This window comes from Pavona decussata, unplaced genomic scaffold, assembly GCF_977016875.1.
Source record: "Pavona decussata unplaced genomic scaffold, jaPavDecu1.1 SCAFFOLD_223, whole genome shotgun sequence".
NCBI classification, from domain to species: domain Eukaryota; kingdom Metazoa; phylum Cnidaria; class Anthozoa; order Scleractinia; family Agariciidae; genus Pavona; species Pavona decussata.
This window is the reverse complement of record NW_028145628.1, coordinates 60,122-83,549: the sequence shown is the minus strand read 5'-3', so window position 1 is coordinate 83,549 and position 23,428 is coordinate 60,122. Positions and strand designations below refer to the sequence as shown.

Genomic DNA, 23,428 nt, shown 5'->3' with positions numbered 1-23,428 from the left:
ATTTTCCCCTCGCCGTTAAGTTTACCCTCCTTTCTTCGTGTGCTTTTAGTTTACATTGAAAGATCAGAAAATAAAAGCTTTTAAACGTTTATGGCTGCAAACAAAAGAGCTGTCCACTCGGTCGTTCAGCTTTTCATCTGGTTTCGCGAATTAGTTCACTCCGTTTTTCGTTCGTTCGTTGGTGAGCGCTCGGTTGACCGTTTGTTCGTTAATTCGGTGATTCGTGCGTTCGTTTGCGTTTCTGGTTTGTCCAGTTACTCCTCCGTTTGCTCAGTTTTCCTTGTTATTCATTGGTATAGACATGCTATAAACAATCAATTAAAGGCTGTATTAAAACATAGGGAAGAACTTTCTTCGTGTTTTACATGTAATACTTATAAGGCTGTCATGCTTTAGTGAAAGACTTTTTTCAACATTGATCTGTCCTCAAAAAAATTCACGTCTTTGACCAAGTTGTGTGTATTGGACATGACTGTGCTGAATTGGAATTTCAATTCGGGGGAAGATCTGTTTTTTAAATTAAACAAACTTGAAAAGCGACTTGATTGAGGATTCTATAAAAGCCATTTTTAACTTGACGCGGCAAACGAACTCTTAACATGTCTTAAATGCTTTGATGTGGGACAGTTAACACGTTCGATAAAAACAATCAGTGCAATATATCAAAAACGAGGGCGAGTGTTCAGGTTATGCGATTTTCAAACAGCGACAAGTGCGTTCAAAACCGACGCGTAGCCGATTAAGTTTTGAACCAAAGTCCCAAACTCCAAAACTACGCAAGTTCTTTCATTCTGAATAAACTACATGCATTACATCATTCAGTAAACAAAATATGTCCCAAAAAAACATGAATAATACCATCTATTCCGTGATGAGCCCACATTAACTTTGCTTGTCCGCCTCTACATGTTCATAGAGTATGTTTGCCTGTACCGAATACTCAATAATTTGTTGTTACCATCATCCGAAGCTTACTCACAAGGCATAAGGGTCCGATAACTACACGTGTCTATATTCCGCACTGCGAAATAATATGCTTTTACTCGGAAAATAAACGGTACCACATTATAATTTTCATTCAGTTCCAAACTGCCTCAGTTAGATCTACCTCGGCCTTTTTCGTTCTAACGTTTAGTTCGTTTGCAAACTTATGAAGATAAAAAGGAATTTTTTCCTGCTAACAGGACTTCAGATCCCGACGGAGAAGAATGCCCCTTTCTTCATGGATTTGTCTGGCGCAAAGGTTACTTGACAGATGGCACGCGGAGAAATCTGGTTGCTCAAACAAGTATCACCTCGATCCTTGTTCTTCCGACTATTCTGCTAAATGCGTTGGTTGTAATAGCTGTGGCTACAAGACACCGACTCCGAACACCTTCCAATATCCTTCTCGCTAGCATGGCAGGAACAGATCTTTTCACTGGACTCATAGTGCAACCCATAATTATTGCGGTTTATGTGAAGAGAATCCTTAGTGATGGCCCGTTTTGTATCTTGGAGACAGTTTACATATATCTCTGGTCTGCTTCTGCTATTACTTCGTTTAGTCACCTCGTTTTAATAGGCATCGATCGCTTTGTCGCCGTCAAAATGCCCTTGAGATATCAAGACATTGTAACAAAACAGAGGGTAACTATTGGTGCGATTTTGGCTTGGGCCTTTACATTATGTTTTAGAATCCCAGACCCATTTTTATTTGCAATTGGAAGGAAACAAGAAGCGCTTTTTTATGGTAAAATGCTGGACGCAATGCTAAGTATTCTTGGCTCACTTTACATTGTTTTCATAGCTTGCATGTATGGTTATGTCTATTCAGAGACAAGGCGTCAGAAAAAACGCTTAAAAAACGAACAACTAACTCAAGAAGAAGCCAGAAAAGTAAAAAAAGACAACAAAGCAGCCATTACCGTTACAATCATCCTGTGTGTGATAATTTTAAGCTATTTACCTTCAATAATATGTTTTGCAGTGACACCTTTTACAGATTACGCGGAAGGACCGCACGTCATGGCTATTGTATGGGGTTGGACCGATACTTTCGTTATGTTAAGCTCTCTTTCCAGTCCGCTGATTTACTGTTGGCGTTTGAAGAACTTTCGCCACGCTTTCCTCGAGATATTACGTTTAAGACAGCCAGAAAACCGCCCCCCGGAAATAGAAATGGCGGTCATTCGACGACATCCGATTAGGCCTGAAGTTTTAGCCTTCTATTGCTGAGGCGTTTTCATTGTCGGAAGTCAGACAAGACCCGGTTTTCCTGCCATTCCGTCAATTAAACTGAAGAAATAGTTCTAATCGAGGAAAGCAATCCACTATAACGTGCACATCTTGTAATTTATTTCAGATTTCATTTATTTGTATCAATATTTATGCAGGAACACCTGATTTAGCATAGTAAGAATCAAGAGTCATAGTCGTGCTGTGGAATTGAAGAAAGATGAATGCTTAGTGAACTGTTTTTATAATCTCGTACCCAGATCTCCCACGGTCAGGCGGAGGGGAGATCTGGTAAAGTTCGATTTGAGGCCCGGAATACGGGCCTGCCCATCATCCTTTGTCCACCGTGCTGCTCGTAACTGTGATCATTCCTGGTGAGGTTTTCGCTTTCGAGGGTGCTCTTCGGAACGTTCTTCGGTCGAGAGGACAACAAAACTTGAAACTTAAACCAAAAAGAAAGAGGCAACAGGAGAGATTGCAATCAACAAGCGCGGTAAATCACTTTTTTACTAAGATTAGTTCCTACCCTTTGTGACCATCTAGACCATCTTTGTAATGAAAACTGTTCCAAGAACAAATCCATCGTAATTGTGCTTTCTCCACTCAAGATCAACGTGCTTATCGACGATCAATTAAAAAGACTTAAGTCAACCGGAGTAAGCTGTACCAGTTTTCGCCTTAGATGGTAACTGTATTGAAGATACTGTAATTTACAGGCAGGGAAATGTCACATAATTTTTGTGCACCCCAAGGTAAAGGTAGCAACAGACAGTGCAGAGAGTTTTTGTTGTCGAAGCTTTATCAGAAAAAATTTGTGGTCGTTGTTGTAGATGAGGCACAATAGAGTTACTGATTGGCATCTTGGTGTTAAATTTCGCATTGGAAAGTCAAATGGTTCATGTCATATTTTCATTGGCAAAGTTTCAGAAATTGTGGTCTACCAGTGATACGTAAAAATTATTTCTTCTCTTTGTAGTCTGTCAGCTGATTTGGTCACACAAATTCTCCTTCTTCCATAAGTTAATGGTTTAAATTTCCAAACCAAATGGATTGTGTAATTGCGGCAGGTTTCTTTTACAGGCCAAAGGACACAACTCAAGGTCACTGTAATAATATAATTTTATATGAACCAGCTAAACAGGGCCTCCTCCTACCTACAACAACTGTCCACTCCTATAACACCAGAAATTCTGCCAAGCTTAATTTCCACCGACCACAAGTTAGAACTAACATAGGCAAATTTACTTTTAAGTACTCTGCTTCTGTCATTTGGGAAACTGTCCCTATGGCATTGAAAAAAACAAAAACTTTTAACAGGTTTAAGAAACTTTATAAGGCCCACCTGATCTCTTGTCAATCAAATAATATATGTTCTGTTTAATGATCAAATATAATAGTATGTAACTATCTAATAATAATAGAGTTAAAAATAATAATAATAATAATAATAATAATAATAATAATAATAATAATAATTGTCTGCTTATATTTTGATCTTCGTTGTCGCTGCTGTTGCTGCTGATGATGTGTTGTCCTTTTCCTTTCTTTTTGTTTGTTGTTGTTGTTGTTTGTTTGTTTGTATGTTGTTTTTTTGCTTTTTTTTGTTTTTATTTATTTATTGTTTTGTTCTTCTTTTATTAAGCTTGTCCTGTTTAGATTTCTTGCTCGGTTCAGTATATCTCAAACATACCTTAATTTACACAAATGTAATTCTCTCTTGTACATCCTAGGCTCTACAAACATTTCCTACATTTTCTAATATCTCAATAAAGCTCAGTGTCATTTCTTTGTTTACTTAAAAGTAGGTGGTGGTCAGCTAGAAAGCCTTTGCTACTTTGACCACCACACACATTTTATAATTTGTACTGTATTTATTTTTATCTTGTAATCATTTGTTGTAATACTTTTCTTTCTATGTTAATGTTGTGTAAATAGTGTGAAATAAATGAACCATGAACCATCCTAGCCCTAACACCATGCTACTGTCTTCGCTATATACCAGCAAACCAGAAAGACCTGTCCGTGTAAATGGTAGGCGCCCAATTATGTCCAACATTAAAGGGGTTTTTTTTTTCTCAAAAATGGAAGTTTAAATTTCTTTTGGGAAATGGAGGTACCACATCTGGATTTGGGATCTGAAGAATGTTTGGTTACTTGCAACATGTGAGCAAACAGAGCAAGTCCCTATGAGTTTCCCATTAGAGTTTTATTTGGTAGTGATGAGCTTTCCATTTCAGTGGTTCTTGATTCACCTTTATCACATAACACTTGAAAAGTTTTCACCTGAAATTTATGTTAAGTTTAGGGGACATGCCCCCTCGACTGCTTCTTTGATGACAAGTTAATAAAGGTTATAATTTTACACATAGGAGTCCACAGACTCGAAAATTAGAACCACATAATACACAAGTCCAATAATATTTGACTCTTGATATGAAGAACAAAGGTCATTATCTGCATTAGATTTGCAAGGCACAATGAGCTGCTTAAATAATCATTGTTGTACTGAGCATTGCATTATTTGTACATGCATAGAGGATGATACACTAAGAATAATACAAGGTTCTTTATGTCCAAAGCAGCTATCTTGGTGCTTGGACACTCACCTCTGATGGGATCCTTGATTTCAGCCAAAAAAAAATAATAACAATAATAATAGGAAGGTGTGAGAAGGTCTTTTGGGCTCATAAAAGTAGCAAATGGCAGATAAATAGAAAACAAATAAAAAAAAATATTTCCACTATTTGTTTTCCTGTGCATGTCTGTGTATTCTAATGAACTGTCACCCATTTCTGCAGCAAAACAACAGCTTTCACAGTAAGCTGATCTTCAGTAACCATGAATTCCTAAGTATTCCTTAACCATGGCCTTCCATAGCCAGGAAACAACATTTAATCAAACTGTCAGACACAAACCCACTGCAGAGAAGTTGTGGGGAAAAGAAACTTTGAAAACAGTGTCTGTCTTGGATGAAAATTCCTTGTTGATGCCAATTCCTTGAGCAAAAACAATTTTCTTGTATTGATATTTGCACCCATGTCAGGTCCTAACTTTTCTTAATATTAAGACCAGCAACACAAAATTATGTTCAAGGACTTTTCACACAAGTACACAAAAAATATCAGAACAGTGAACCTTGAACCTTTAAGCCCCAGTAGTGATCAGTATCAAAATTTCTCCTAATATTTATCAATACACAATCAAGGAGAGGTCATGAGATCACCAGTGGTGAAATTTCTTGATATTTCAACAACCTCCCTATAACGCTACTATGAAAAATGGACATGTAGAGACCAGTAAGGAGAAACTGTATGTTGACACTGAGGCTTAAAGGTTAAAAGCTAATAAATACAGAGCCATATTGTTGGTGATTATCGCAGCTTCTTTTATGCTTCGTCCTTCCACCACCCCATGCGTCAAAAAGGGCTTAGTTACTTGAGAATCCCTTTTTTATTCAGCCTTCTCATTATCCATTTTCTGGTAATTATATTGTCTTATTCTAATGGAAAGAATAACAACATCCCAGTGAATGACTACAGTTTTTTCTTAATTAATTGCATCTTTGTTCAGGGGGCACAACTTCAGAGTACAGCAAACGAGGAACACTTTCCTCAGTATTCCCTACAGCGAAGATTGTTGTCATGACAACAATGACAAAGTTTGAATATGAAAGATTTATGGAGTACTACAAAGGCCCTCCTATCTTAACACAAAGTAATGTTGACCAGTTTGATTACATATTTTCGCCCATAGCAGATGAACTTATCACCACCAATGTCAAAAATTAAGCCTGTCAGCCTATTATTTACTCATCATTAGTACTGTGTGGATTTGGGGGTGCCTTTTTGGGTGGAAAGCTTGGGGATCACCAGTTCTACCTTACTCCCCAAATTCCTCAAAATGCACTTTTGGCTCAGTCTCATTCTCTACAGACTGACAATGAATATTATTTGCCACAATCTTTGGGAATGGGGTTTGATTCTCATTGTGTTGGAAGGATTATAATTTATTCATTTTGGTCTTCCGCAAACCATGGAAAGTTTTTTCCAAGAAAGTGGAAGAGATGGGGAGCCTGCTACATCAAAACTTTACTTTAACAACAATCATATTGGTGCAAATATTGAAGAAATGCAACCCATCATGACAGATTAGGGTAAATACCCCAGAAATCTGTGCAGGGGAAAATTTTTGCTTATAACCACTTTGGTTTTGGCTTTTGTGTGAGAAATGCAGCTGTTGTGATATCTGTTGTCCGAAATGACTGTCATTGCTCTTAATTATGTGTTGAGCTGTGTCCAGCTGTTTTAGCCCTTGAAGATATTCACATCACTGATAGGAACTTTAGGAACTTGCTTCTCCCTAGAAATCAGGTGGAAGAAATTAAGGCAGAGTTAACAAGAAATAAAGGAGAAACTGAGGCCAGTGATAACTATTTGTATCAGAGAATGCGCTAAGGATTAACAATGGAAGTAGTAAATGAAGTGTGTTTAGTACTTCAAGGACTCCATACTAATGATAAAATAATGGAGAAATTCCCCTATCTTGAAGAAAAGAACAATGGCAAAAAGATTCTAAAAACTATAAGTGATGTCAAATCCAAAGAGGCATGTCCTCCTTTTAAAACTGCTTCTTTTCTAAAGCCTATCACAAGCATAGACCTGCAAAACATTAGGTGGTGCAGACATGTAAACCAATGTCCCCATTTTTATTTTAGAGGAAGGCTAGTTTTATAGTTTGGATCCAAATTTTTTTTAACTCAGTAGGTGGGAGAGAGGGGATAAAATTAAACTAACTACACTTACATAAAGAGCCCTAATCGGTTCAGACAAGGTGTTCTCTGTTGTAGTACGGGTTTCATTACTGTTATTTTGGCGGTCATAAGTCGGACATTTGTCATTTCTCTTAGCTGAGGAGTGGGAGGGATATTGATCTCACCAGCAGATGAATAATAATATTGTGTGGACACTCTATCAATTTCTCCAAAGTCCTACGAGAGATGTTGTATGGATCTTGAAGGAATAAGCACACTGGTCCGAAAGGACTAATATTATATTATGAAGTCTCTTACTCAAAGTCCAGTTCAATTTATAGAAGGAAAATAGTCTTTTAGCAGAAGACAAAAACTGAAAATATGCTAGCAAATGCGGCGCGCGTGTTCAGGAACTCAAGGTAAAGTATTTTGGGGAAATTAATTTGCGTTTACTAAATAAATAATCTTTTTGAAAAAAATTATTTTTTGTCAAGAAATACCAAAAAAAAAATATATGACCTACCTCCATTTTATCCCCAAAAGTAAGCAAGCTTATATCCATCGTGTTGGAAACTTGTGTAATTTGGCAAGGCCGTTTGAACGTTACTGCAAACTCTTTTCGGCTAAAGTCGCCGTTGTCTTCCGAAAAAACAATTTCTCACTGTTCTCTCCCCACACAAAGGGCATGTATGTATTAAAACGTCGCATGACAATCTTAATCGGAGCGAAAACTTTTCCGTGTTTTTGTTTCTTCCCCGAACTGAGCAAAAACCAAACACAGAAGGAAAGAGCCAATCACAGAGCAGATTAGAATGAGGCATTCTTAATTCTGGTAACCAACCAGAAATGGCGTTGTATCGAACTTTACCAGATCTCACATTTTGACATTCCCGAACCGACGACTGAGATCGGGGTACGAGATTACTGTTTTTATTGATATTCACTTGGCGAAGTGGGCGGGTAATGATCTTCAAAGAGAAAAAACCTCTTGCCGATGTATGATCATAAATAAAAATTTCGAGGCACTCGTCTGTTTCCACTCTACTTACCCATTTTTGGACCCGTTTCCCTCAATCTCTACCTTAGTTCACTAAAACATCAACAGCAAAAACCAACAAAGAAACAAGCAAACAAAAAAACGAACAAACCAAAAAAGCACGTCGAGAAATCGGAAATCTTTTTAACGGAAAAACGGTGGACAACTGAACAAACCAGAAACGCAAACTAACGCGCAAGCGGAAGAACGAGTGAAAGAACAACCTGATGTGCAAACGGATTATCGTATGACCAGCGCTGACCGGTGAAAACGAACGAACGAAGAACCGATCGAGTGAACGAACTCGCGAAACCAGATGAACAGCTGAACGGCCGAGTGGAAAGCTCTTTTGTTTCCAGCAATAAACGTTTAAGAGGATCGATTTTTTAATATTTTAATGTAAACTAAAAACATATATCCTTTGCAGATATATATTTCCCGATATTTTAATACAAACTTAGAACCACACATTCCTTTTAGATTTAGTCAGAAACGAGGATATGTGCTTCTAAGTTTTCTTTAACATATTAGAAAATCGATACTTTTTAAAAACACTTATGGATGCAAACAAAAGAGCTTTCCCCTTAGTCGTTCAGCTGTTCATCTGGTTTGGCGAGTTCGTTCACTCGGTTTTTCGTTCTTTCGTTTTTACCGGTGAGCGCTCGGTGGACCATTTGATCGTTAACTCGGTCATTCGGCTATTCGTTTGCTCATCAAGTTGTTATTTCGCTCGTTCTTCTGCTTGCGCGTTCGTTTGCGTTTCTGGTTTCTTCAGTTGCCCCTCCCTTTCCCAGTTCTCATTGTTATTCATGGGCATCAGTAAACATGTTACAAGCAATTAAATTCAGTCAATTAAAAGCTGTATCATAACATTATGAAGAAGTTTCTTTATCAGGTTTAATTGATCTTCTACCCAGATGTTTGTCTTTGGGGGAAAAACCTTCTAAAATCGACCGCGTTCTCCAAGATCTGATTGGTCAATGAAAATGGGCCGATGCAAGTTGCGTCCATCAATTCAACCTTTGCTTTGTAGGCACGTTGAGGGATGACTTGTAATCAGTTTTTTTTTTGGAAACCTGAAAAGTATTTTTTCCTTCATCTCACTTTCTTTAACAATAACATGGTGTAAACAAAGATATAAACAAGGAAACCTAAACCCTTAACTGTGGTTTTCTTTTCTCTCTCACTAATTAAAAATTAAGTGCGCGCGCTACCAATCAATCTTCGTCGTCCTCGCATCCGTCAATCACGGACATGACCATTGATCTACGCGTGGGAAGCTTGAGAGTCTTGTTCGATCCAGTAAATTGGTGTCCAGATGTCAATCAATGATTCCAGTAAATGACTCGGGCCAGATTAGATAACGAAACTTAACTGTCTTTAAAATTGCAAAGGTAAACCATCATCTTGTCGTTTGTTAGTTCCGTGTTGAAACAGCTTGCATTTCCAATTTATTTAACCTACGAAGTACAGCTTGGAACCTTAATCAGGCTGTATTTAATATGTCAAGTAGAAACTCTTCTTCTGCAGAAACCGGACTTTTCAGGTACAAGGAAACATTAGTTTGATAATTTACTTAATTAATCTTAATAGAGTGACAACTGATACCTCAGACACGTAGGGCCAGCTGTGGTGCCGCAGTTTGAAACTTGCGATCAGAGAGATTTTCCCTGAAGTTATCTAAAATTTTCTCCTTCGCCGTTACGTTTACATTTCTTCCTTCTTGCGTTTATCATTGTTTAACGTTTCTTGAACTCTCTACCGGGTCTATTCACTGTGCCCCTAACGAGAAAGACAGACCTTCGGGGCAGACGAATCTGTTTTTGCTTTTGTCAATCTTTGCTATTTCTTATTTTTCTGTTTGGTGAGCTCACCAAAAATACGTGCAAAAACTTATCATTATTTACCAAACAAGAACGAAGTAATAAGAACGAAAGCCACCTCGCTTCTTACACATTCCGCAAATATATATGATTTTTGTTTACATTAAAAAATTAAAAAAACCGATCGTTTTTAAACGCTCATGGCTGCAAACAAACGAGCTGTCTACTCGGTCGTTCAGCTGTTTATCTGGTTTCGCGAGTTCGTTCACTCGGTTTTTCGTTCGTTCGTTTTTACTGGTGAGCGCTTTGTTGACCGTTTGATCGGTAAGGTTAACGGTATACCTTTAGAGGTGCTCGCGTCCAAGCGATGTAGCGCGTCCGATTTAAACTGTAGATACTTGAACCCTTATATCAAAATAAGGCTTATAGAGATGACTAACAAATTATGCCAAGAATTTTGACGTATTTTTAGCACTGTTTTCGCGAATCAATTTTTTCACTTGGAGGAGACACTTTAAAGAGCTAAAACTCAAAGGGAATTTTTATGTTTGCTTTAAATTTGGACAGTAGCTAGTTTAACATATAAACAACAAAAACGTGTCTGCGAATTTTTTTTTTTTTGGAAATATTTTTTCTCTGAGAGCGATTTTTGTACTATCACTCCACATTTTTTTTTTTATCAAATTTTGAACATGTTCTGTAACTTTTCACTACGATTGAATATGGCAAAACGCAGACACGTTTTTTTGCGCTCTGGGTCCGGAAACTGAGGATCAAATTTAATAAGCAAAAACAAAATTCGCTTTGACTATTGTAGCTTTCAAAAGGTGATTCGGACGCTCGCATTCAGAGGTCGTGAAAAATTCGACAATTTATTTTATTTCAAACTTCTTAGTATAGTTTAATACCCAGCTTTATAAGATTTAATTTGGTATAGGGGTTAAGGTATCTACAGTTTAAAACGGACGCACTATATCGCTTGGACGCGAGATACCTCTGAAGGTATACGGTAACTTTAACTCGGTCATTCGGCTATTCGTTTGCTCATCAGGTTGTTCTTTCCCTCGTTCTTCCGTTTGCGCGTTCGTTTGCGTTTCTGGTTTGTTCAGTTGCTCCTCCATTTACCTAGTTCTTCTTGATATTCATAGGCATAAACATGTTATAAACAAATAAATTTAATCAATTAAAAGCTGTATCAAAACATTTGGAAGACGTTTCTTTATCTGAGGTTTCTAAAACTATGTATGGCTGCCTTGCTGCAGAGAAAGACTTCTTTTTTCAACATTGATCTTATCCACCAACAATTTACGGCTTTGGCTAAGTGGTGAGTAAAAAATCACTGTGCTGGATTGGGATTTCGGTTCGGGGGAATATCTGTTTATTAAATTAAACAAACTTGACAAGTGACTTGATTGAGGATTCTAAAACAGCCAGTTTTACCTTCACACGGCAAGCAAACGCTTAACATGTCTTAAACGCTTTGATGTGAGATAGTCAACACGTTCGATAAATACAATCAATGTAATATATCAAATACGAGGAAGATTGTTTCCGAGAAGTGGGTCGAAAAGCGAGGTGTGTGGGTTGGCTGGCTGTTTATAAATCATCTAAAATTTCAGTTTATAATATTCCTGTAATAAAATTTACTTGATTTTTTAATCTTTCTGCAATCGGTGAAAGCACAGAAGACAAAAGGGAAACATGTCATTGAATAATCAATTTTGAAATATATACCTATGCTGATTATAATTTTTTTTTCGTGTATTCCACCCAAAGCTACATCAAGAAATATTAAGTCGACTCTTTGAGGCTTTAGATTCCTACTTTCTCATGTCATTAAAATGCCTCGTTATTCGACAAAAAGAACGGAAAACTTTCTTTACCGGTAAAACCAGAAAAAAGAAATAATGAAAAACAGAAAATACGCAATAGTGGTATTATGAATAATAAAAACTTACCTCCGGCTTTCCAATTTGAGGCGAAATATCATGGGTTTTTTAAGCTCTTTTGCTAAAAATGCCACAATAAGCCCCAAAATAAATCTTGAACAACGTACAAGAGGAAATTGATCATTTCAACTCTTGAAAGGAACAATTAATGATCTCTTTTAGCGCATTTTGGATACAAAAATGGGAGAACTTGAAAAACATTAGCCGAGCATTTTTCAAGTTTCAATCCATTCCGACCTAGTCTGTCAATGGTCAGAGGCAGTTATGGGCAGTTGTCTTGCACTGGGGTGATAATTTATAACAAAACTAGAGAATTACGTTTCTTTGTCTTTGTCGAAAGAAAAACCTGTTTGGATTTTAAAAAGACAAATGCGTGTGATACTTCCCTTTAATCTAAGAGCTGTCCCGCGTTTAATTAATCTTTCGTTATCTTTCCTAAATAACCAGTGGAAAACGTTGTTTAGAGCCACTAATGGACACGTTTTATTTATAACACTATCCGTGATGAGTAAAGAATTGAGAAAAATTTCGATCTATCTCTTAATTCCCTTTCAATTGTGCATTTGTTCTTACCTTCATCCGAAGCTTATACCAATAATTAAGCGTCCAATCGATTAGTGAATCAGTCTATATTAAATATTGAAATTTTTTTAATACGCTTTTCCTGGGAAAATAAAAGGCCCCCACATCATTATTTTTCATTCAATTCAAAACTGCCTCAGTTACATCTGCCTGCGTCGTTCATTCTTACGTTTAGTCAGCTTTCAAACTTTGCAAGATGAGATGGCATTTTTTCCCTCTAACAGGACTTCAGACCCCGACGATGAAGAATGCGCCTTTCTTTAAGGATCAGTCTGGCGAAAAAGGTACTTAACAGATGATACGTGGAGAAATCTGGTTGCTCTAACAAGTGTCATTTCGACAGCTATTCTTCCGACCATTCTGCTAAATGCCTTGGTTGTAATAGCTGTGGCTACAGGACGCCGACTACGAACACCTTCGAATATCCTTCTCGCTAGCATGGCAGGAACAGATCTTTTCACTGGACTCATAGTGCAACCCATAGCAGTCGCGGTTCATTTGAAGAGAATCCTTAGTGATGGCCCGTTTTGTATCTTGGAAACAGTATTCGAACAACTCGTCTTTGCGTCTGGTGTTACTTCGTTTAGTCCCCTCGTTTTAATAGGTATCGATCGGTTTATCGCTATCAAAAATCCCTTGAGATATCAAATCATCGCAACAAGACAGAGGGTAAAAATTGGTGTGATTTTGGCTTGGGTCGTTACATTTTGCTGGAGAATCCCAGAGCTTATTTTGGTTACAATAGACAGTAAACAAGAAGTGAACTTTTATAAGAAAATACTGAGCGTAATACTAAGTATTATGGGCATGTTTTACATTGTTGTTATAGCTTACATGTATGGTTATATTTATTCAGAGTCAAGGCGTCAGAAAAAACGCTTAAAAAATGAACAACTAACACAAGAAGAAACCAGAAAAGTGAGAAAAGACAACAAGGCAACCAACACCGTTACAATCATCCTGGGTGTGGTACTTTTGACTTATTTACCTTTAATAATATGGACGGCAGTAATAGCTTCTTCAGATTACATGTTAGGACCGCGTTCTATGGCCATTTGTATTGGGTTGGACCGATACTCTCGTTATCTTAGGTTCCCTTTCCAGTCCGCTGATTTACTGTTGACGTTTTAAGAAGCTCCGCCACGCTTTCCTTGAGATGTTACGTTTAAGAGAGCCAAACAACCGCCAACCGAAAATAGAAATGCCTGTCATACGACGACATCGGCGTGAAGTTCCGCCTTCTACTGCTGAGGCGTTTTCATTGCCGGCTGTCAGTCAAGACCCGGTTTTGCTGTCATTCCGTCATTTAAACGCCGAAGAAATAGTTCCAATCGAGGAAAGTAATCCGCTATAACGTGTACACCTTGTAATTTTGTTTTCAATATTTTATTTATTTTTATTAATATTTTTTTTATAGCTCTCAGTTAGTACGCGCGGTGTGATTGGTTAATTTTGCTGGCCGTATGTCACTGTACGGCACGGTGTCAATCGAGACTACTAGATGCCTCGGGGGCCTTACAATTGCCAGAAAACTCCCATACACTCATTTGCCGCGCAAATTTTGGATTTCTTTTGCTGGCTAACGACGTTTAACTCCACGAAAAGAATATTTTGCTCAGGAAGTTCATTTTATGAAATGTTTTGATCGCATAAAGGTTCACTTTCTATAATATATGTTTCAAAACATGAATCAACTATATTTGTGAAGCAAAGAGTTTCCGTGGTCGTTTCTCTCCGTTTAAGGTTTTCAACTGAGATATGATTGGTGACAAGAGCTTAACGCAAGCCTTATAGCAGACATAGCTGGTGAAATTCATTTTGGACACACTAAGTTTTCTTGTAACATGGTAAATCTTATAACTGGTAAAATCGGTCTTATTATCAAAAATAGTTTAAAAATTAAAGAACAACACAACGGAATTCGTAAAAATATCTCTAAAATTTTTATTTAGATAGAAAAACGTGTGGCAGCAAATTTGTGCTCTGCTATCAATTATCCATTAACAGATCAAGAGGGAACCATGCATTTAGAGCTCTTCAGTTCTGTTACACAGCTAGTAAAAACAAAAGGTTAAAAACCACATAGCGCCAAGTTTTGAAGGAGAACAATTGCGACAAATCTTATTATTATTAAGTAAAACCAGGAGTAAAACAAAATAGCAAACCATTCAACGGGACACAAATTGTCTGCATGCATGCAGCAAAAAGAATTTCATTAAACGTTAACGTGGGTGGCCGAAGGGAGGGGAGAGAGAGTCGTGTGTTAACTGATTGGTGTACAGTGTTTATATGTAAATAGCCTTATTTGTCAAATCAGCTAACTTATAATTTTTACAGTAATTTATTCTTTCCGGTATTAAGAGTTACCTACCGTTGCAAAATAGTAGCCCATTTAACGCAAACGCAGAACTGAACTGTAATAAATCTTTTGTTAGGCCTGAGTTCAGACGCCGAACTTTTCATGAGCCGAACTTAACTCAAATTAAGGTCGGTCCAAATCACGAAAGTCCCGCCTCTTGATTCAGACGCCGAACTTAACTAGCTGAAGTCAATTTACTCGAAGCAAAACATGTACATTCTCTCCTACGAGAGACTGTATCTAAAATACGTTACAATAATTTACGCATTAGGTTCGGCTCATGAAAAGCTCGACGTCTGAATCAAAGCCGTTCCAAAGCCGAAATTCCCGGCTGAGCCGTTCCAAATTGAAGCAGCCGTTCTCAACTGATTCAGACGTCGAACTTTTTAATATGCACTTAACTGATTTAAGGTATTAGTTTCGGCTCGTGAAAATTTCGGTGTCTGAACTGGGCGTTAGTGTATTCTGTGCCGGTGACTACTTTTAGAATCCATATAAGAAAGATTATCGATCTATTAAAATTTACGTCTCATTTGACTACGAAGTGAACTTCTCAATTTTGGGATTATTTATCTTGAGGCTAGTTAAAACCGTTAGTATTATTGTTTCTTGAGTGGACTGCAAGTAACGTCACTTTCACATTTTACAACTCAGTCTATTGCACTCGATCTGGCTGAAGATGAGATCATTATTCATACGTCACTAACTACCAGGAACTAATAAAGAGCTGAGTACAAATTGTCAAAACTAATTCGCTGTGTCTTCCACAGAACCTAACCAGAAATTGACACAATTTAACAATATCGTGATTTAAAAACACGAAGCGCTGACGGGTATTTGACCAGACTCGTTCCCAGTTCCTACTTATTCTTCGGCCTTCCTTAGGTGCTATGCGTTATTAGCAAATTCTTCTAAGCTAAGGGACTGGAAACGAGTCTTACATTTCACACACTTCTGTTGAACTTAAAGGGACAGTATCACGCTATTTTTAGTAACACATTGAAAATCAAAAAGTCGCTATTCGGTTGATAGCAGTCAAGATATATTGACCAAAATGCCATTAAAAGTCTATCAGAATGCAAAGAAACTATCCACGGATATTTTTGCCGACAGATGGCAAAATAAAAATGGGTTCAAATTTGAAAACGTCAGGCCGACGTTTTCAATTTTCGCTGTCGTAACGCACAAAAAAATCGGTTGTACTATATTTTGGTTCAACTTTTCGTCTCAGTAGAATCACCATTAATATTTCTTTAAATTAGCGATACTGAGGAATTAATTAACACAGTGTTCAAAGTTTAAATTTAGTGAATTTTTCCCCAAAATCATTATATCTCCTATGATACTGCCCCTTTGAATTAATTTGGTTGGTTATTTATAAATAGTCTAAATTTCCCGTTAATCAGCTCATAATAATTCCTGAAATGTATTAAAATACACTCGATCTTTTAATCTTTCTGCAATCAGTGAATCAATTTACCCTAGTGACATCTGTTTATTGCTATTCAGAAAACACGTCGGGAGAAGGAAAATATATCATTGCATAATCAATCAGTTTGAAATATTTATCTATGTTGAAAAATGTGTTCATATATTCCACCCAAAGCTGCATCAAGAAATATTCAGTCGATTCTTTGAGGCTTTAAATTCCTACAGTTCTTGTGTCACTAAAATACTTCGATATTCGATCAAGAAAAGCGGCGGAAAACTTTCTTTACCGGTAAAGCCAGAAAGAAATTTCCTTCTGGTTTCAACGGTAAAGAAAGTTTCCGCTCTTTTTGAAAAAAAAAAAAATGAAAATATGCATTAGTGGTATTATGAAGCATAAAAGCTTGCTTCCCGACTTTCACTTAATCTAAGTGTTGTTTCGTGTTTAGTCAATCTTCCGGTGTTTTTCCTAAATAGACAGCAGAAAACGCCGTTTAAAAGCCACTAATGGCCATGTTTTGTTTATAACAATATCAGTGATGAGTAAAGAATCAACAAAATTATGGTCTGTCTTTTAACTTCCTGGCATTTGGGCATTTGTTGTTAAAATCATAAAAAAAACTCATCGGAAGACACAAGCGCCTAATAGCTGAACCTGTCTATTAATATTCACTATTAAAATAAAACGCTTTTCTTTGATGAAAATAAAAGGCCCCCTACATCATTATTTTTCATTCAATTCCAAACTGCCTCAGTTACATCTGCCTGTGTCGTTCATTCTTACGTTTAGTCAGTTTGCAAACTTTGCAGGATGAGATGGCATTTTTTTCCTCCAACAGAACTTCAAACGCCGACGAGGAGGAATGCCCCTTTCTTTATGGATCAGTCTGGCGCAAAACTTACTTGACAGATGATACGAGGAGAAATCTAGTTGCTCTATCAAGTATCAGTTCGTTAGCTATTCTTCCGACCATTCTGCTAAATGCCTTGGTTGTAACAGCTGTGGCTACAAGACACCGACTACGAACACCTTCGAATATCCTTCTCGCTAGCATGGCAGGAACAGATCTTTTCACTGGACTCATAGTGCAACCCATAGCAGTCGCGGTTCATGTGAAGAGAATTTTTAGTGATGGCCCGTTTTGTTTCTTGCAGACAGTTTACGAACAACTCTGGTCTGGGTCTAGTATTACTTCGTTTAGTCATCTCGTCTTAATAAGTATCGATCGCTTTATCGCTGTCAAAAAGCCCCTGAGATATCAAGACATCGTAACAAAACAGAGGGTAACAATTGGTGCGATTTTGGCTTGGGCCTTTACATTTTGTTTGATAATCGAAGAGCTTATTTTGTTTGCAATTGGTAGTAAACAACAAGTGTACTTTTATGATGAAATACGAGGCGTAATACTAAGTATTATGGGCATGTTTTACATTGTTGTTATAGCTTACATGTATGGTTATATTTATTCAGAGTCAAGGCGTCAGAAAAAACGCTTACAAAACGAGCAACTAACACAAGAAGAAGCTAGAAAAGTGAAAAAAGACAACAAGGCAACCAACGCCTTTACAATCATCCTGGGCGTGTTACTTTTGACTTATTTACCTTCAATAATATGGGCTGCTGTGACAACTTCTTCACGTAACACAACAGAACCGCACGTTATAGCCATTGTATGGGGTTGGACAGATACTCTTGCAATGTTAGGTTCTCTTTCCAATCGGCTGATTTACTGTTGGCGTTTTAAGAAGCTCCGCCACGCTTTCCTCGAGATGTTACGTTTTAGAGAGCCAGAAAACCGCCCACCGAAAATAGAAATGGCTATCATACGACGACATCCAATTCGGAGTGAAGTTGTGCCTTCTACTGCTGAGGCGTTTTCATTGCCAGCTGTAAGACAAGACCCGGATTTGCTGTCATTCCGTCATTTAGACGCCAAAGAAATAGTTCCAGCCGAGGAAAGCAATCCGCTATAACGGCACACCTTACAATTAATTTCAGATTTCAAATATATTTGTATCAATATTTATGCCATAACACCTAATTTGACCTATTATGGTAGAAGTTTAAAAAGAGTCAAGAGTCATGCTGTGGAATTAAAAGAAAGACGAGTGCTCAGTGAACTGTTTTATTTATTTTGTATGCACTCAGCGAAGTGACGGGGTAATGATCTACAAAGACAAAAATCCGATGTATGATTATAAAATTTCGATGCGCGTGGCTGTTCAGTTCTACTCTTGTTAGCCGTTTTTGAGTCCCTCCCACTACTAACAGCATCGCACCCTACCCTACCCCTCTAAAACAACAACAACAATAACTTCAAAAAACCAACAAGCAAAAAATAAAAACCTGATTTTGAGAAATCGGACGGTTTCTAGATTAATCCACAACAAGAGATAACTGATGTTATCTATCAGTTATATATATGAAGAAATATTCAGCCGATTCTTTGAGGCTTTAATTTCCTACTTTCTCGTATCATTAAAATGCCTCGATATTCAAGCAACAAAAGCGGCGGAAAGTTTTCTTTACCGGTAAAACCAGAAAGAAATTTCCTTTTGGTTTTACTGGTAAAGTAATTTTTCCGCGAATTTTGCGTTTAGTCAATCTTTCGGTGTCTTTTTTAAATAGCCAGCGGAAAACCTCGTTTAAAGCCACTATTGGCCATGTTTTGTTTATAACAATATCAGTGATGAGTAAAGAATCAAGATAATTATGGTCTATCTCAACGTCCTGGAATTTGGGCATTTATTGTTAAAATTATAAAAAAGTCATCACAAGTGCCTAATTGCTGAACCTGTCTATTAATATTCACTATTGAAATAAAACGTTTTTCATCGCTAAAAATAAAAGCTCCCCCCCCCCCCCCCACATCACCATTTTTCATTCAATTTTAAACTGCCTCAGTTACATCTGCCTGTGTCGTTCATTCTTACGTTTAGTTAGTTTGCAAACTTTGCAAGATAAGATGGCATTGTTTTTCTCCAACAGGACTTCAGACCCCGACAAAGAAGAATGCCCCTTTGTTCATGGATTTGTTTGGCGCAGAAGTTACTAGATCACACTAGATCAGAAGATGCTTCTGATTCCAGTTCCACTTCCGTTGCTTCTGCGCTAGTGTGAACCAGATCTTATAGGAAAACCCGTATTTTTCTTAGTGTCAGTAAACGGAGTGAAACGTACAAAAATAGCCTCCCTCGAGAAGGTGTGACATGGGCAAACGGAGGAGCAACTGAACAAACCAGAAACGCAAACAAATGCGCAAGCGGAAGAACGAGCGAAAGAACAACTTGATAGAAAACGAATTTTATGAATAGCCGAATGACAGAGCTAACGATCAAACGCTCCCGAGCGCTCACCGGTGAAAACAAACGAACGAAAAACGGAGTGACAAGGATGAACAGCTGAACGACTGAGCGGACAGCTTTTTTGTTTGCCACCTCAAGTGTTTTAAAGGATCGATTTTCCGATATTTTAATGCAAACTTAGAGCCACATATCCTTTTGGATTTAATGAGAAACGGGGATATATATGCTATTAAACTTGTGTGAGGTAACCGTATTGGGAAGGTATTGGTCGAGTTTATAAACTTTAATAAACTTCCAAAAAAGGACAAGAATATATTTTCAAAAAACGGACCGAACAACAACAACAAAATGCTTTATTTCCTCCGTTCGGTCACATTACATTATATAGATTTTCCTGCTTGTTGCTTTCTAGTCAGCATGGAACTTTTTTATGTATAAGCAGTGCACGAAAGTAAAAACTCCCACATGACGGTTTGAACAGGTCCTATTTCATACGCTTAATTTAAACATTTTTGCTTTGTTTTTTGTTAAAATTGAAAAACTTTTCCCCTTTTGAACATGCGCTTTAAGGTTACTTATAGGGAAGGAAGGGCAATTTTTTCTCAAATATTTTTTTTAGATAACTGTTGAAACAAGAAAGGGCTGCAAAGTTTCGTGAAAACAGCCGTTAGAAATCTCAAAAAGAACGCGAGCTACCTGAAAAACAAAGTTTTGTAGGAAAAGTGGTGAGCGAGTGAAGGTGTCATAATCCAATTTATGCGGGATTGTGTTGACATATTACGCGGCAAAATTTACCCGCGATCTCGAATAACCGGCAAATTTGCATATTTTTGCCATCGTGTTCATCGCATGTCACGGCGTTGTATGTAAAATTTTACTGTGAAACAGCGTTCATTTTGGATTCAAGCATTGCGTAAAAGGTTGTTATGAAGAAAGCGAAACTTGAAAAGTCGCCTTGGGTGAAAGTTAAGAAAAAAACGGGGCCAAAGAAGGTCAAAAAATCATTTGACGTAGCCTAAAAACTTCAGCTGGCGGAGAGCGACAAGCCGTTCTTTGAACAACCAGTCAGATTTTCTTTCAAACCCATCCTCGTCGAAAGACATCGGGGCGAGCCGGATAAAAATAACTCCCTCGGCAGCAGAGAAATTCGAGGACAAGAAAGCCGATAGTGGAGAGTCAAACATTAGTTCAGAGTCCGAAATCGAAGATGCCGGCAACAATTCAGCCACTTTCGCCGTTGTTGACCGGCTGAAAATGGGCAATTAACGGTTAGCATAATATGCGAAAAAATTCCTTCTAACATAATGTGATTTTTGAAGCTACTCGTGCGTTCCATTATTGTGGTCGTGGAAGCGAGATGTCCCGCTTCCACTGCTTATGGGGATAGAAGCGAAACGTCTCGCATCCACACTCACAATAAATAAACAGTTTTGTCGGGTGAAAGAAGCGAGTTGTTTCGCTTCCAACAACCAATGGGCGACAAGAAGCGAAACGTCTCGCATCCACACTCACAATAAATAAACAGTTTTGTCAGGTGAAAGAAGCGAGTTGTTTCGCTTCCTACAACCAATGGGCGACAAGAAGCGAAACGTCTCGCATCCACAATCACAATAAATAAACAGTTTTGTCAGGTGAAAGAAGCGAGTTGTTTCGCTTCCAACAACCAATGGGCGACAAGAAGCGAAACGTCTCGCATCCACACTCACAATAAATAAACAGTTTTGTCAGGTGAAATAAGCGAGTTGTTTCGCTTCCAACAACCAATGGGCGACAAGAAGCGAAACGTCTCGCATCCACACTCACAATAAATAAACAGTTTTGTCAGGTGAAAGAAGCGAGTTGTTTCGCTTCCAACAACCAATGGGCGACAAGAAGCGAAACGTCTCGCATCCACACTCACAATAAATAAACAGTTTTGTCAGGTGAAAGAAGCGAGTTGTTTCGCTTCCAACAACCAATGGGCGACAAGAAGCGACACGTCTCGCATCCACTCTCACAATAAATAAACTGTTTTGCCAGGTGAAAGAAGCGAGTTGTTTCGCTTCCAACAACCAATGGGCGACAAGAAGCGAAACGTCTCGCATCCACACTCACAATAAATAAACAGTTTTGTCAGGTGAAAGAAGCGAGTTGTTTCGCTTCCAACAACCAATGGGCGACAAGAAGCGAAACGTCTCGCATCCACACTCACAATAAATAAACAGTTTTGTCAGGTGAAAGAAGCGAGTTGTTTCGCTTCCTACAACCAATGGGCGACAAGAAGCGAAACGTCTCGCATCCACACTCACAATAAATAAACTGTTTTGTCAGGTGAAAGAAGCGAGTTGTTTCGCTTCCAACAACCAATGGGCGACAAGAAGCGAAACGTCTCGCATCCACACTCACAATAAATAAACAGTTTTGTCAGGTGAAAGAAGCGAGTTGTTTCGCTTCCAACAACCAATGGGCGACAAGAAGCGACACGTCTCGCATCCACTCTCACAATAAATAAACAGTTTTGTCAAGTGAAAGAAGCGAGTTGTTTCGCTTCCAACAACCAATGGGCGACAAGAAGCGAAACGTCTCGCATCCACACTCACAATAAATAAACAGTTTTGTCAGGTGAAAGAAGCGAGTTGTTTCGCTTCCAACAACCAATGGGCGACAAGAAGCGAAACGTCTCGCATCCACACTCACAATAAATAAACAGTTTTGTCAGGTGAAAGAAGCGAGTTGTTTCGCTTCCTACAACCAATGGGCGACAAGAAGCGAAACGTCTCGCATCCACACTCACAATAAATAAACAGTTTTGTCAGGTGAAAGAAGCGAGTTGTTTCGCTTTCAACAACATATGGGCGACAAGAAGCGAAACGTCTCGCATCCACACTCACAATAAATAAATAGTTTTGTCAGGTGAAAGAAGCGAGTTGTTTCGCTTCCAACAACCAATGGGCGACAAGAAGCGAAACGTCTCGCATCCACTCTCACAATAAATAAACAGTTTTGTCAGGTGAAAGAAGCGAGTTGTTTCGCTTCCAACAACCAATGGGCGACAAGAAGCGAAACGTCTCGCATCCACTCTCACAATAAATAAACTGTTTTGCCAGGTGAAAGAAGCGAGTTGTTTCGCTTCCTACAACCAATGGGCGACAAGAAGCGAAACGTCTCGCATCCACACTCGCAATAAATAAACAGTTTTGCCAGGTGAAAGAATCGAGTTGTTTCGCTTCCTACAACCAATGGGCGACAAGAAGCGAAACGTCCCGCATTCAATGACTCTTAGGGGCAAGAGCAATATTTTTCCAAGGTAAAACAAGACGAGGAATAGTTTTCGGCTTGGTTTCGTGAAAGACAGGAACTCGTTTTCGTCTTTAGGAGCTTTAATGGATGTTGACAACTGAACTCTCAAACGCTTTGCTTGTTAAACAACGCGGCGCGCACATCCACACAGAGCACTGTGATTGGTTCATAATGCGCGTCATCTTCAAGTACATAGCGATGGCGTTTACCCAAAATTAAATCATGTTAAAACTTCACGGAGAAATGCGTATAAATCATTTGAATACCAATCACCGCGCTTGTTGTACGTTCATGTCCTTCATGGAACGTGATCTGTATTGACAGAGCTTTTGTGGGAGCTGACATAAAGAAAGATATTAACTTACTGAATACTCGTAAACACCTTAAGAGAAATAGCTTAGTGTTCTTGTTGGAACCCAAGGGATCCAAAGTTCTTGCTGGCTGTCCGATCAAAATAGGAACAGATGAAAGTTAGACAGACTTAAGTTCTAAATATTTGATTACGTGAATCAGGCTGATAGTTCTTTCACGTGTGGTACATATCACGTTGCGTTATTAAACTCCATAAAATGTTTTCTTTTTTTAAAACGTAATCACTCTTAATGACTCATAATCACTGAATGTAAAATGTTAAAGTACTCTAAAGCATGCAAAATATAAGGATGTTATTATAAAACTCGTAAATATAAATCAATATAC

At 38.2% G+C, this 23,428-nt stretch overlaps 2 protein-coding genes and 1 long non-coding RNA gene across 4 annotated transcripts in view; 2 read left to right on the top strand and 1 right to left on the bottom strand.

Annotated features, from left to right (window-relative positions):
• Nucleotides 1-23,428, top strand: part of LOC146458979 (mediator of RNA polymerase II transcription subunit 20-like) — a 163,822-nt gene that overhangs the window by 98,605 nt on the left and 41,789 nt on the right. The window lies entirely within an intron of this gene.
• LOC146458984 (uncharacterized) lies at nucleotides 5,872-7,810 on the bottom strand. The gene is made up of 2 exons (XR_014858062.1): nucleotides 7,491-7,810; nucleotides 5,872-6,576 (listed from the first exon to the last, which is right to left on the bottom strand). It is a non-coding gene; the product is annotated as an uncharacterized LOC146458984 (long non-coding RNA).
• LOC146458983 (trace amine-associated receptor 1-like) lies at nucleotides 16,961-18,118 on the top strand. The gene has a single exon (XM_085089725.1). It carries the CDS (start codon nucleotides 16,961-16,963, stop codon nucleotides 18,116-18,118), a length of 1,158 nt encoding a protein of 385 aa, XP_084945851.1.

Coding starts and splice junctions, on each gene's coding strand:
- LOC146458983 (XM_085089725.1), top strand. CDS start 16,961: ATGGCATTTTTTTCCTCCAACAGAACTTCAAACGCCGACGAGGAGGAA.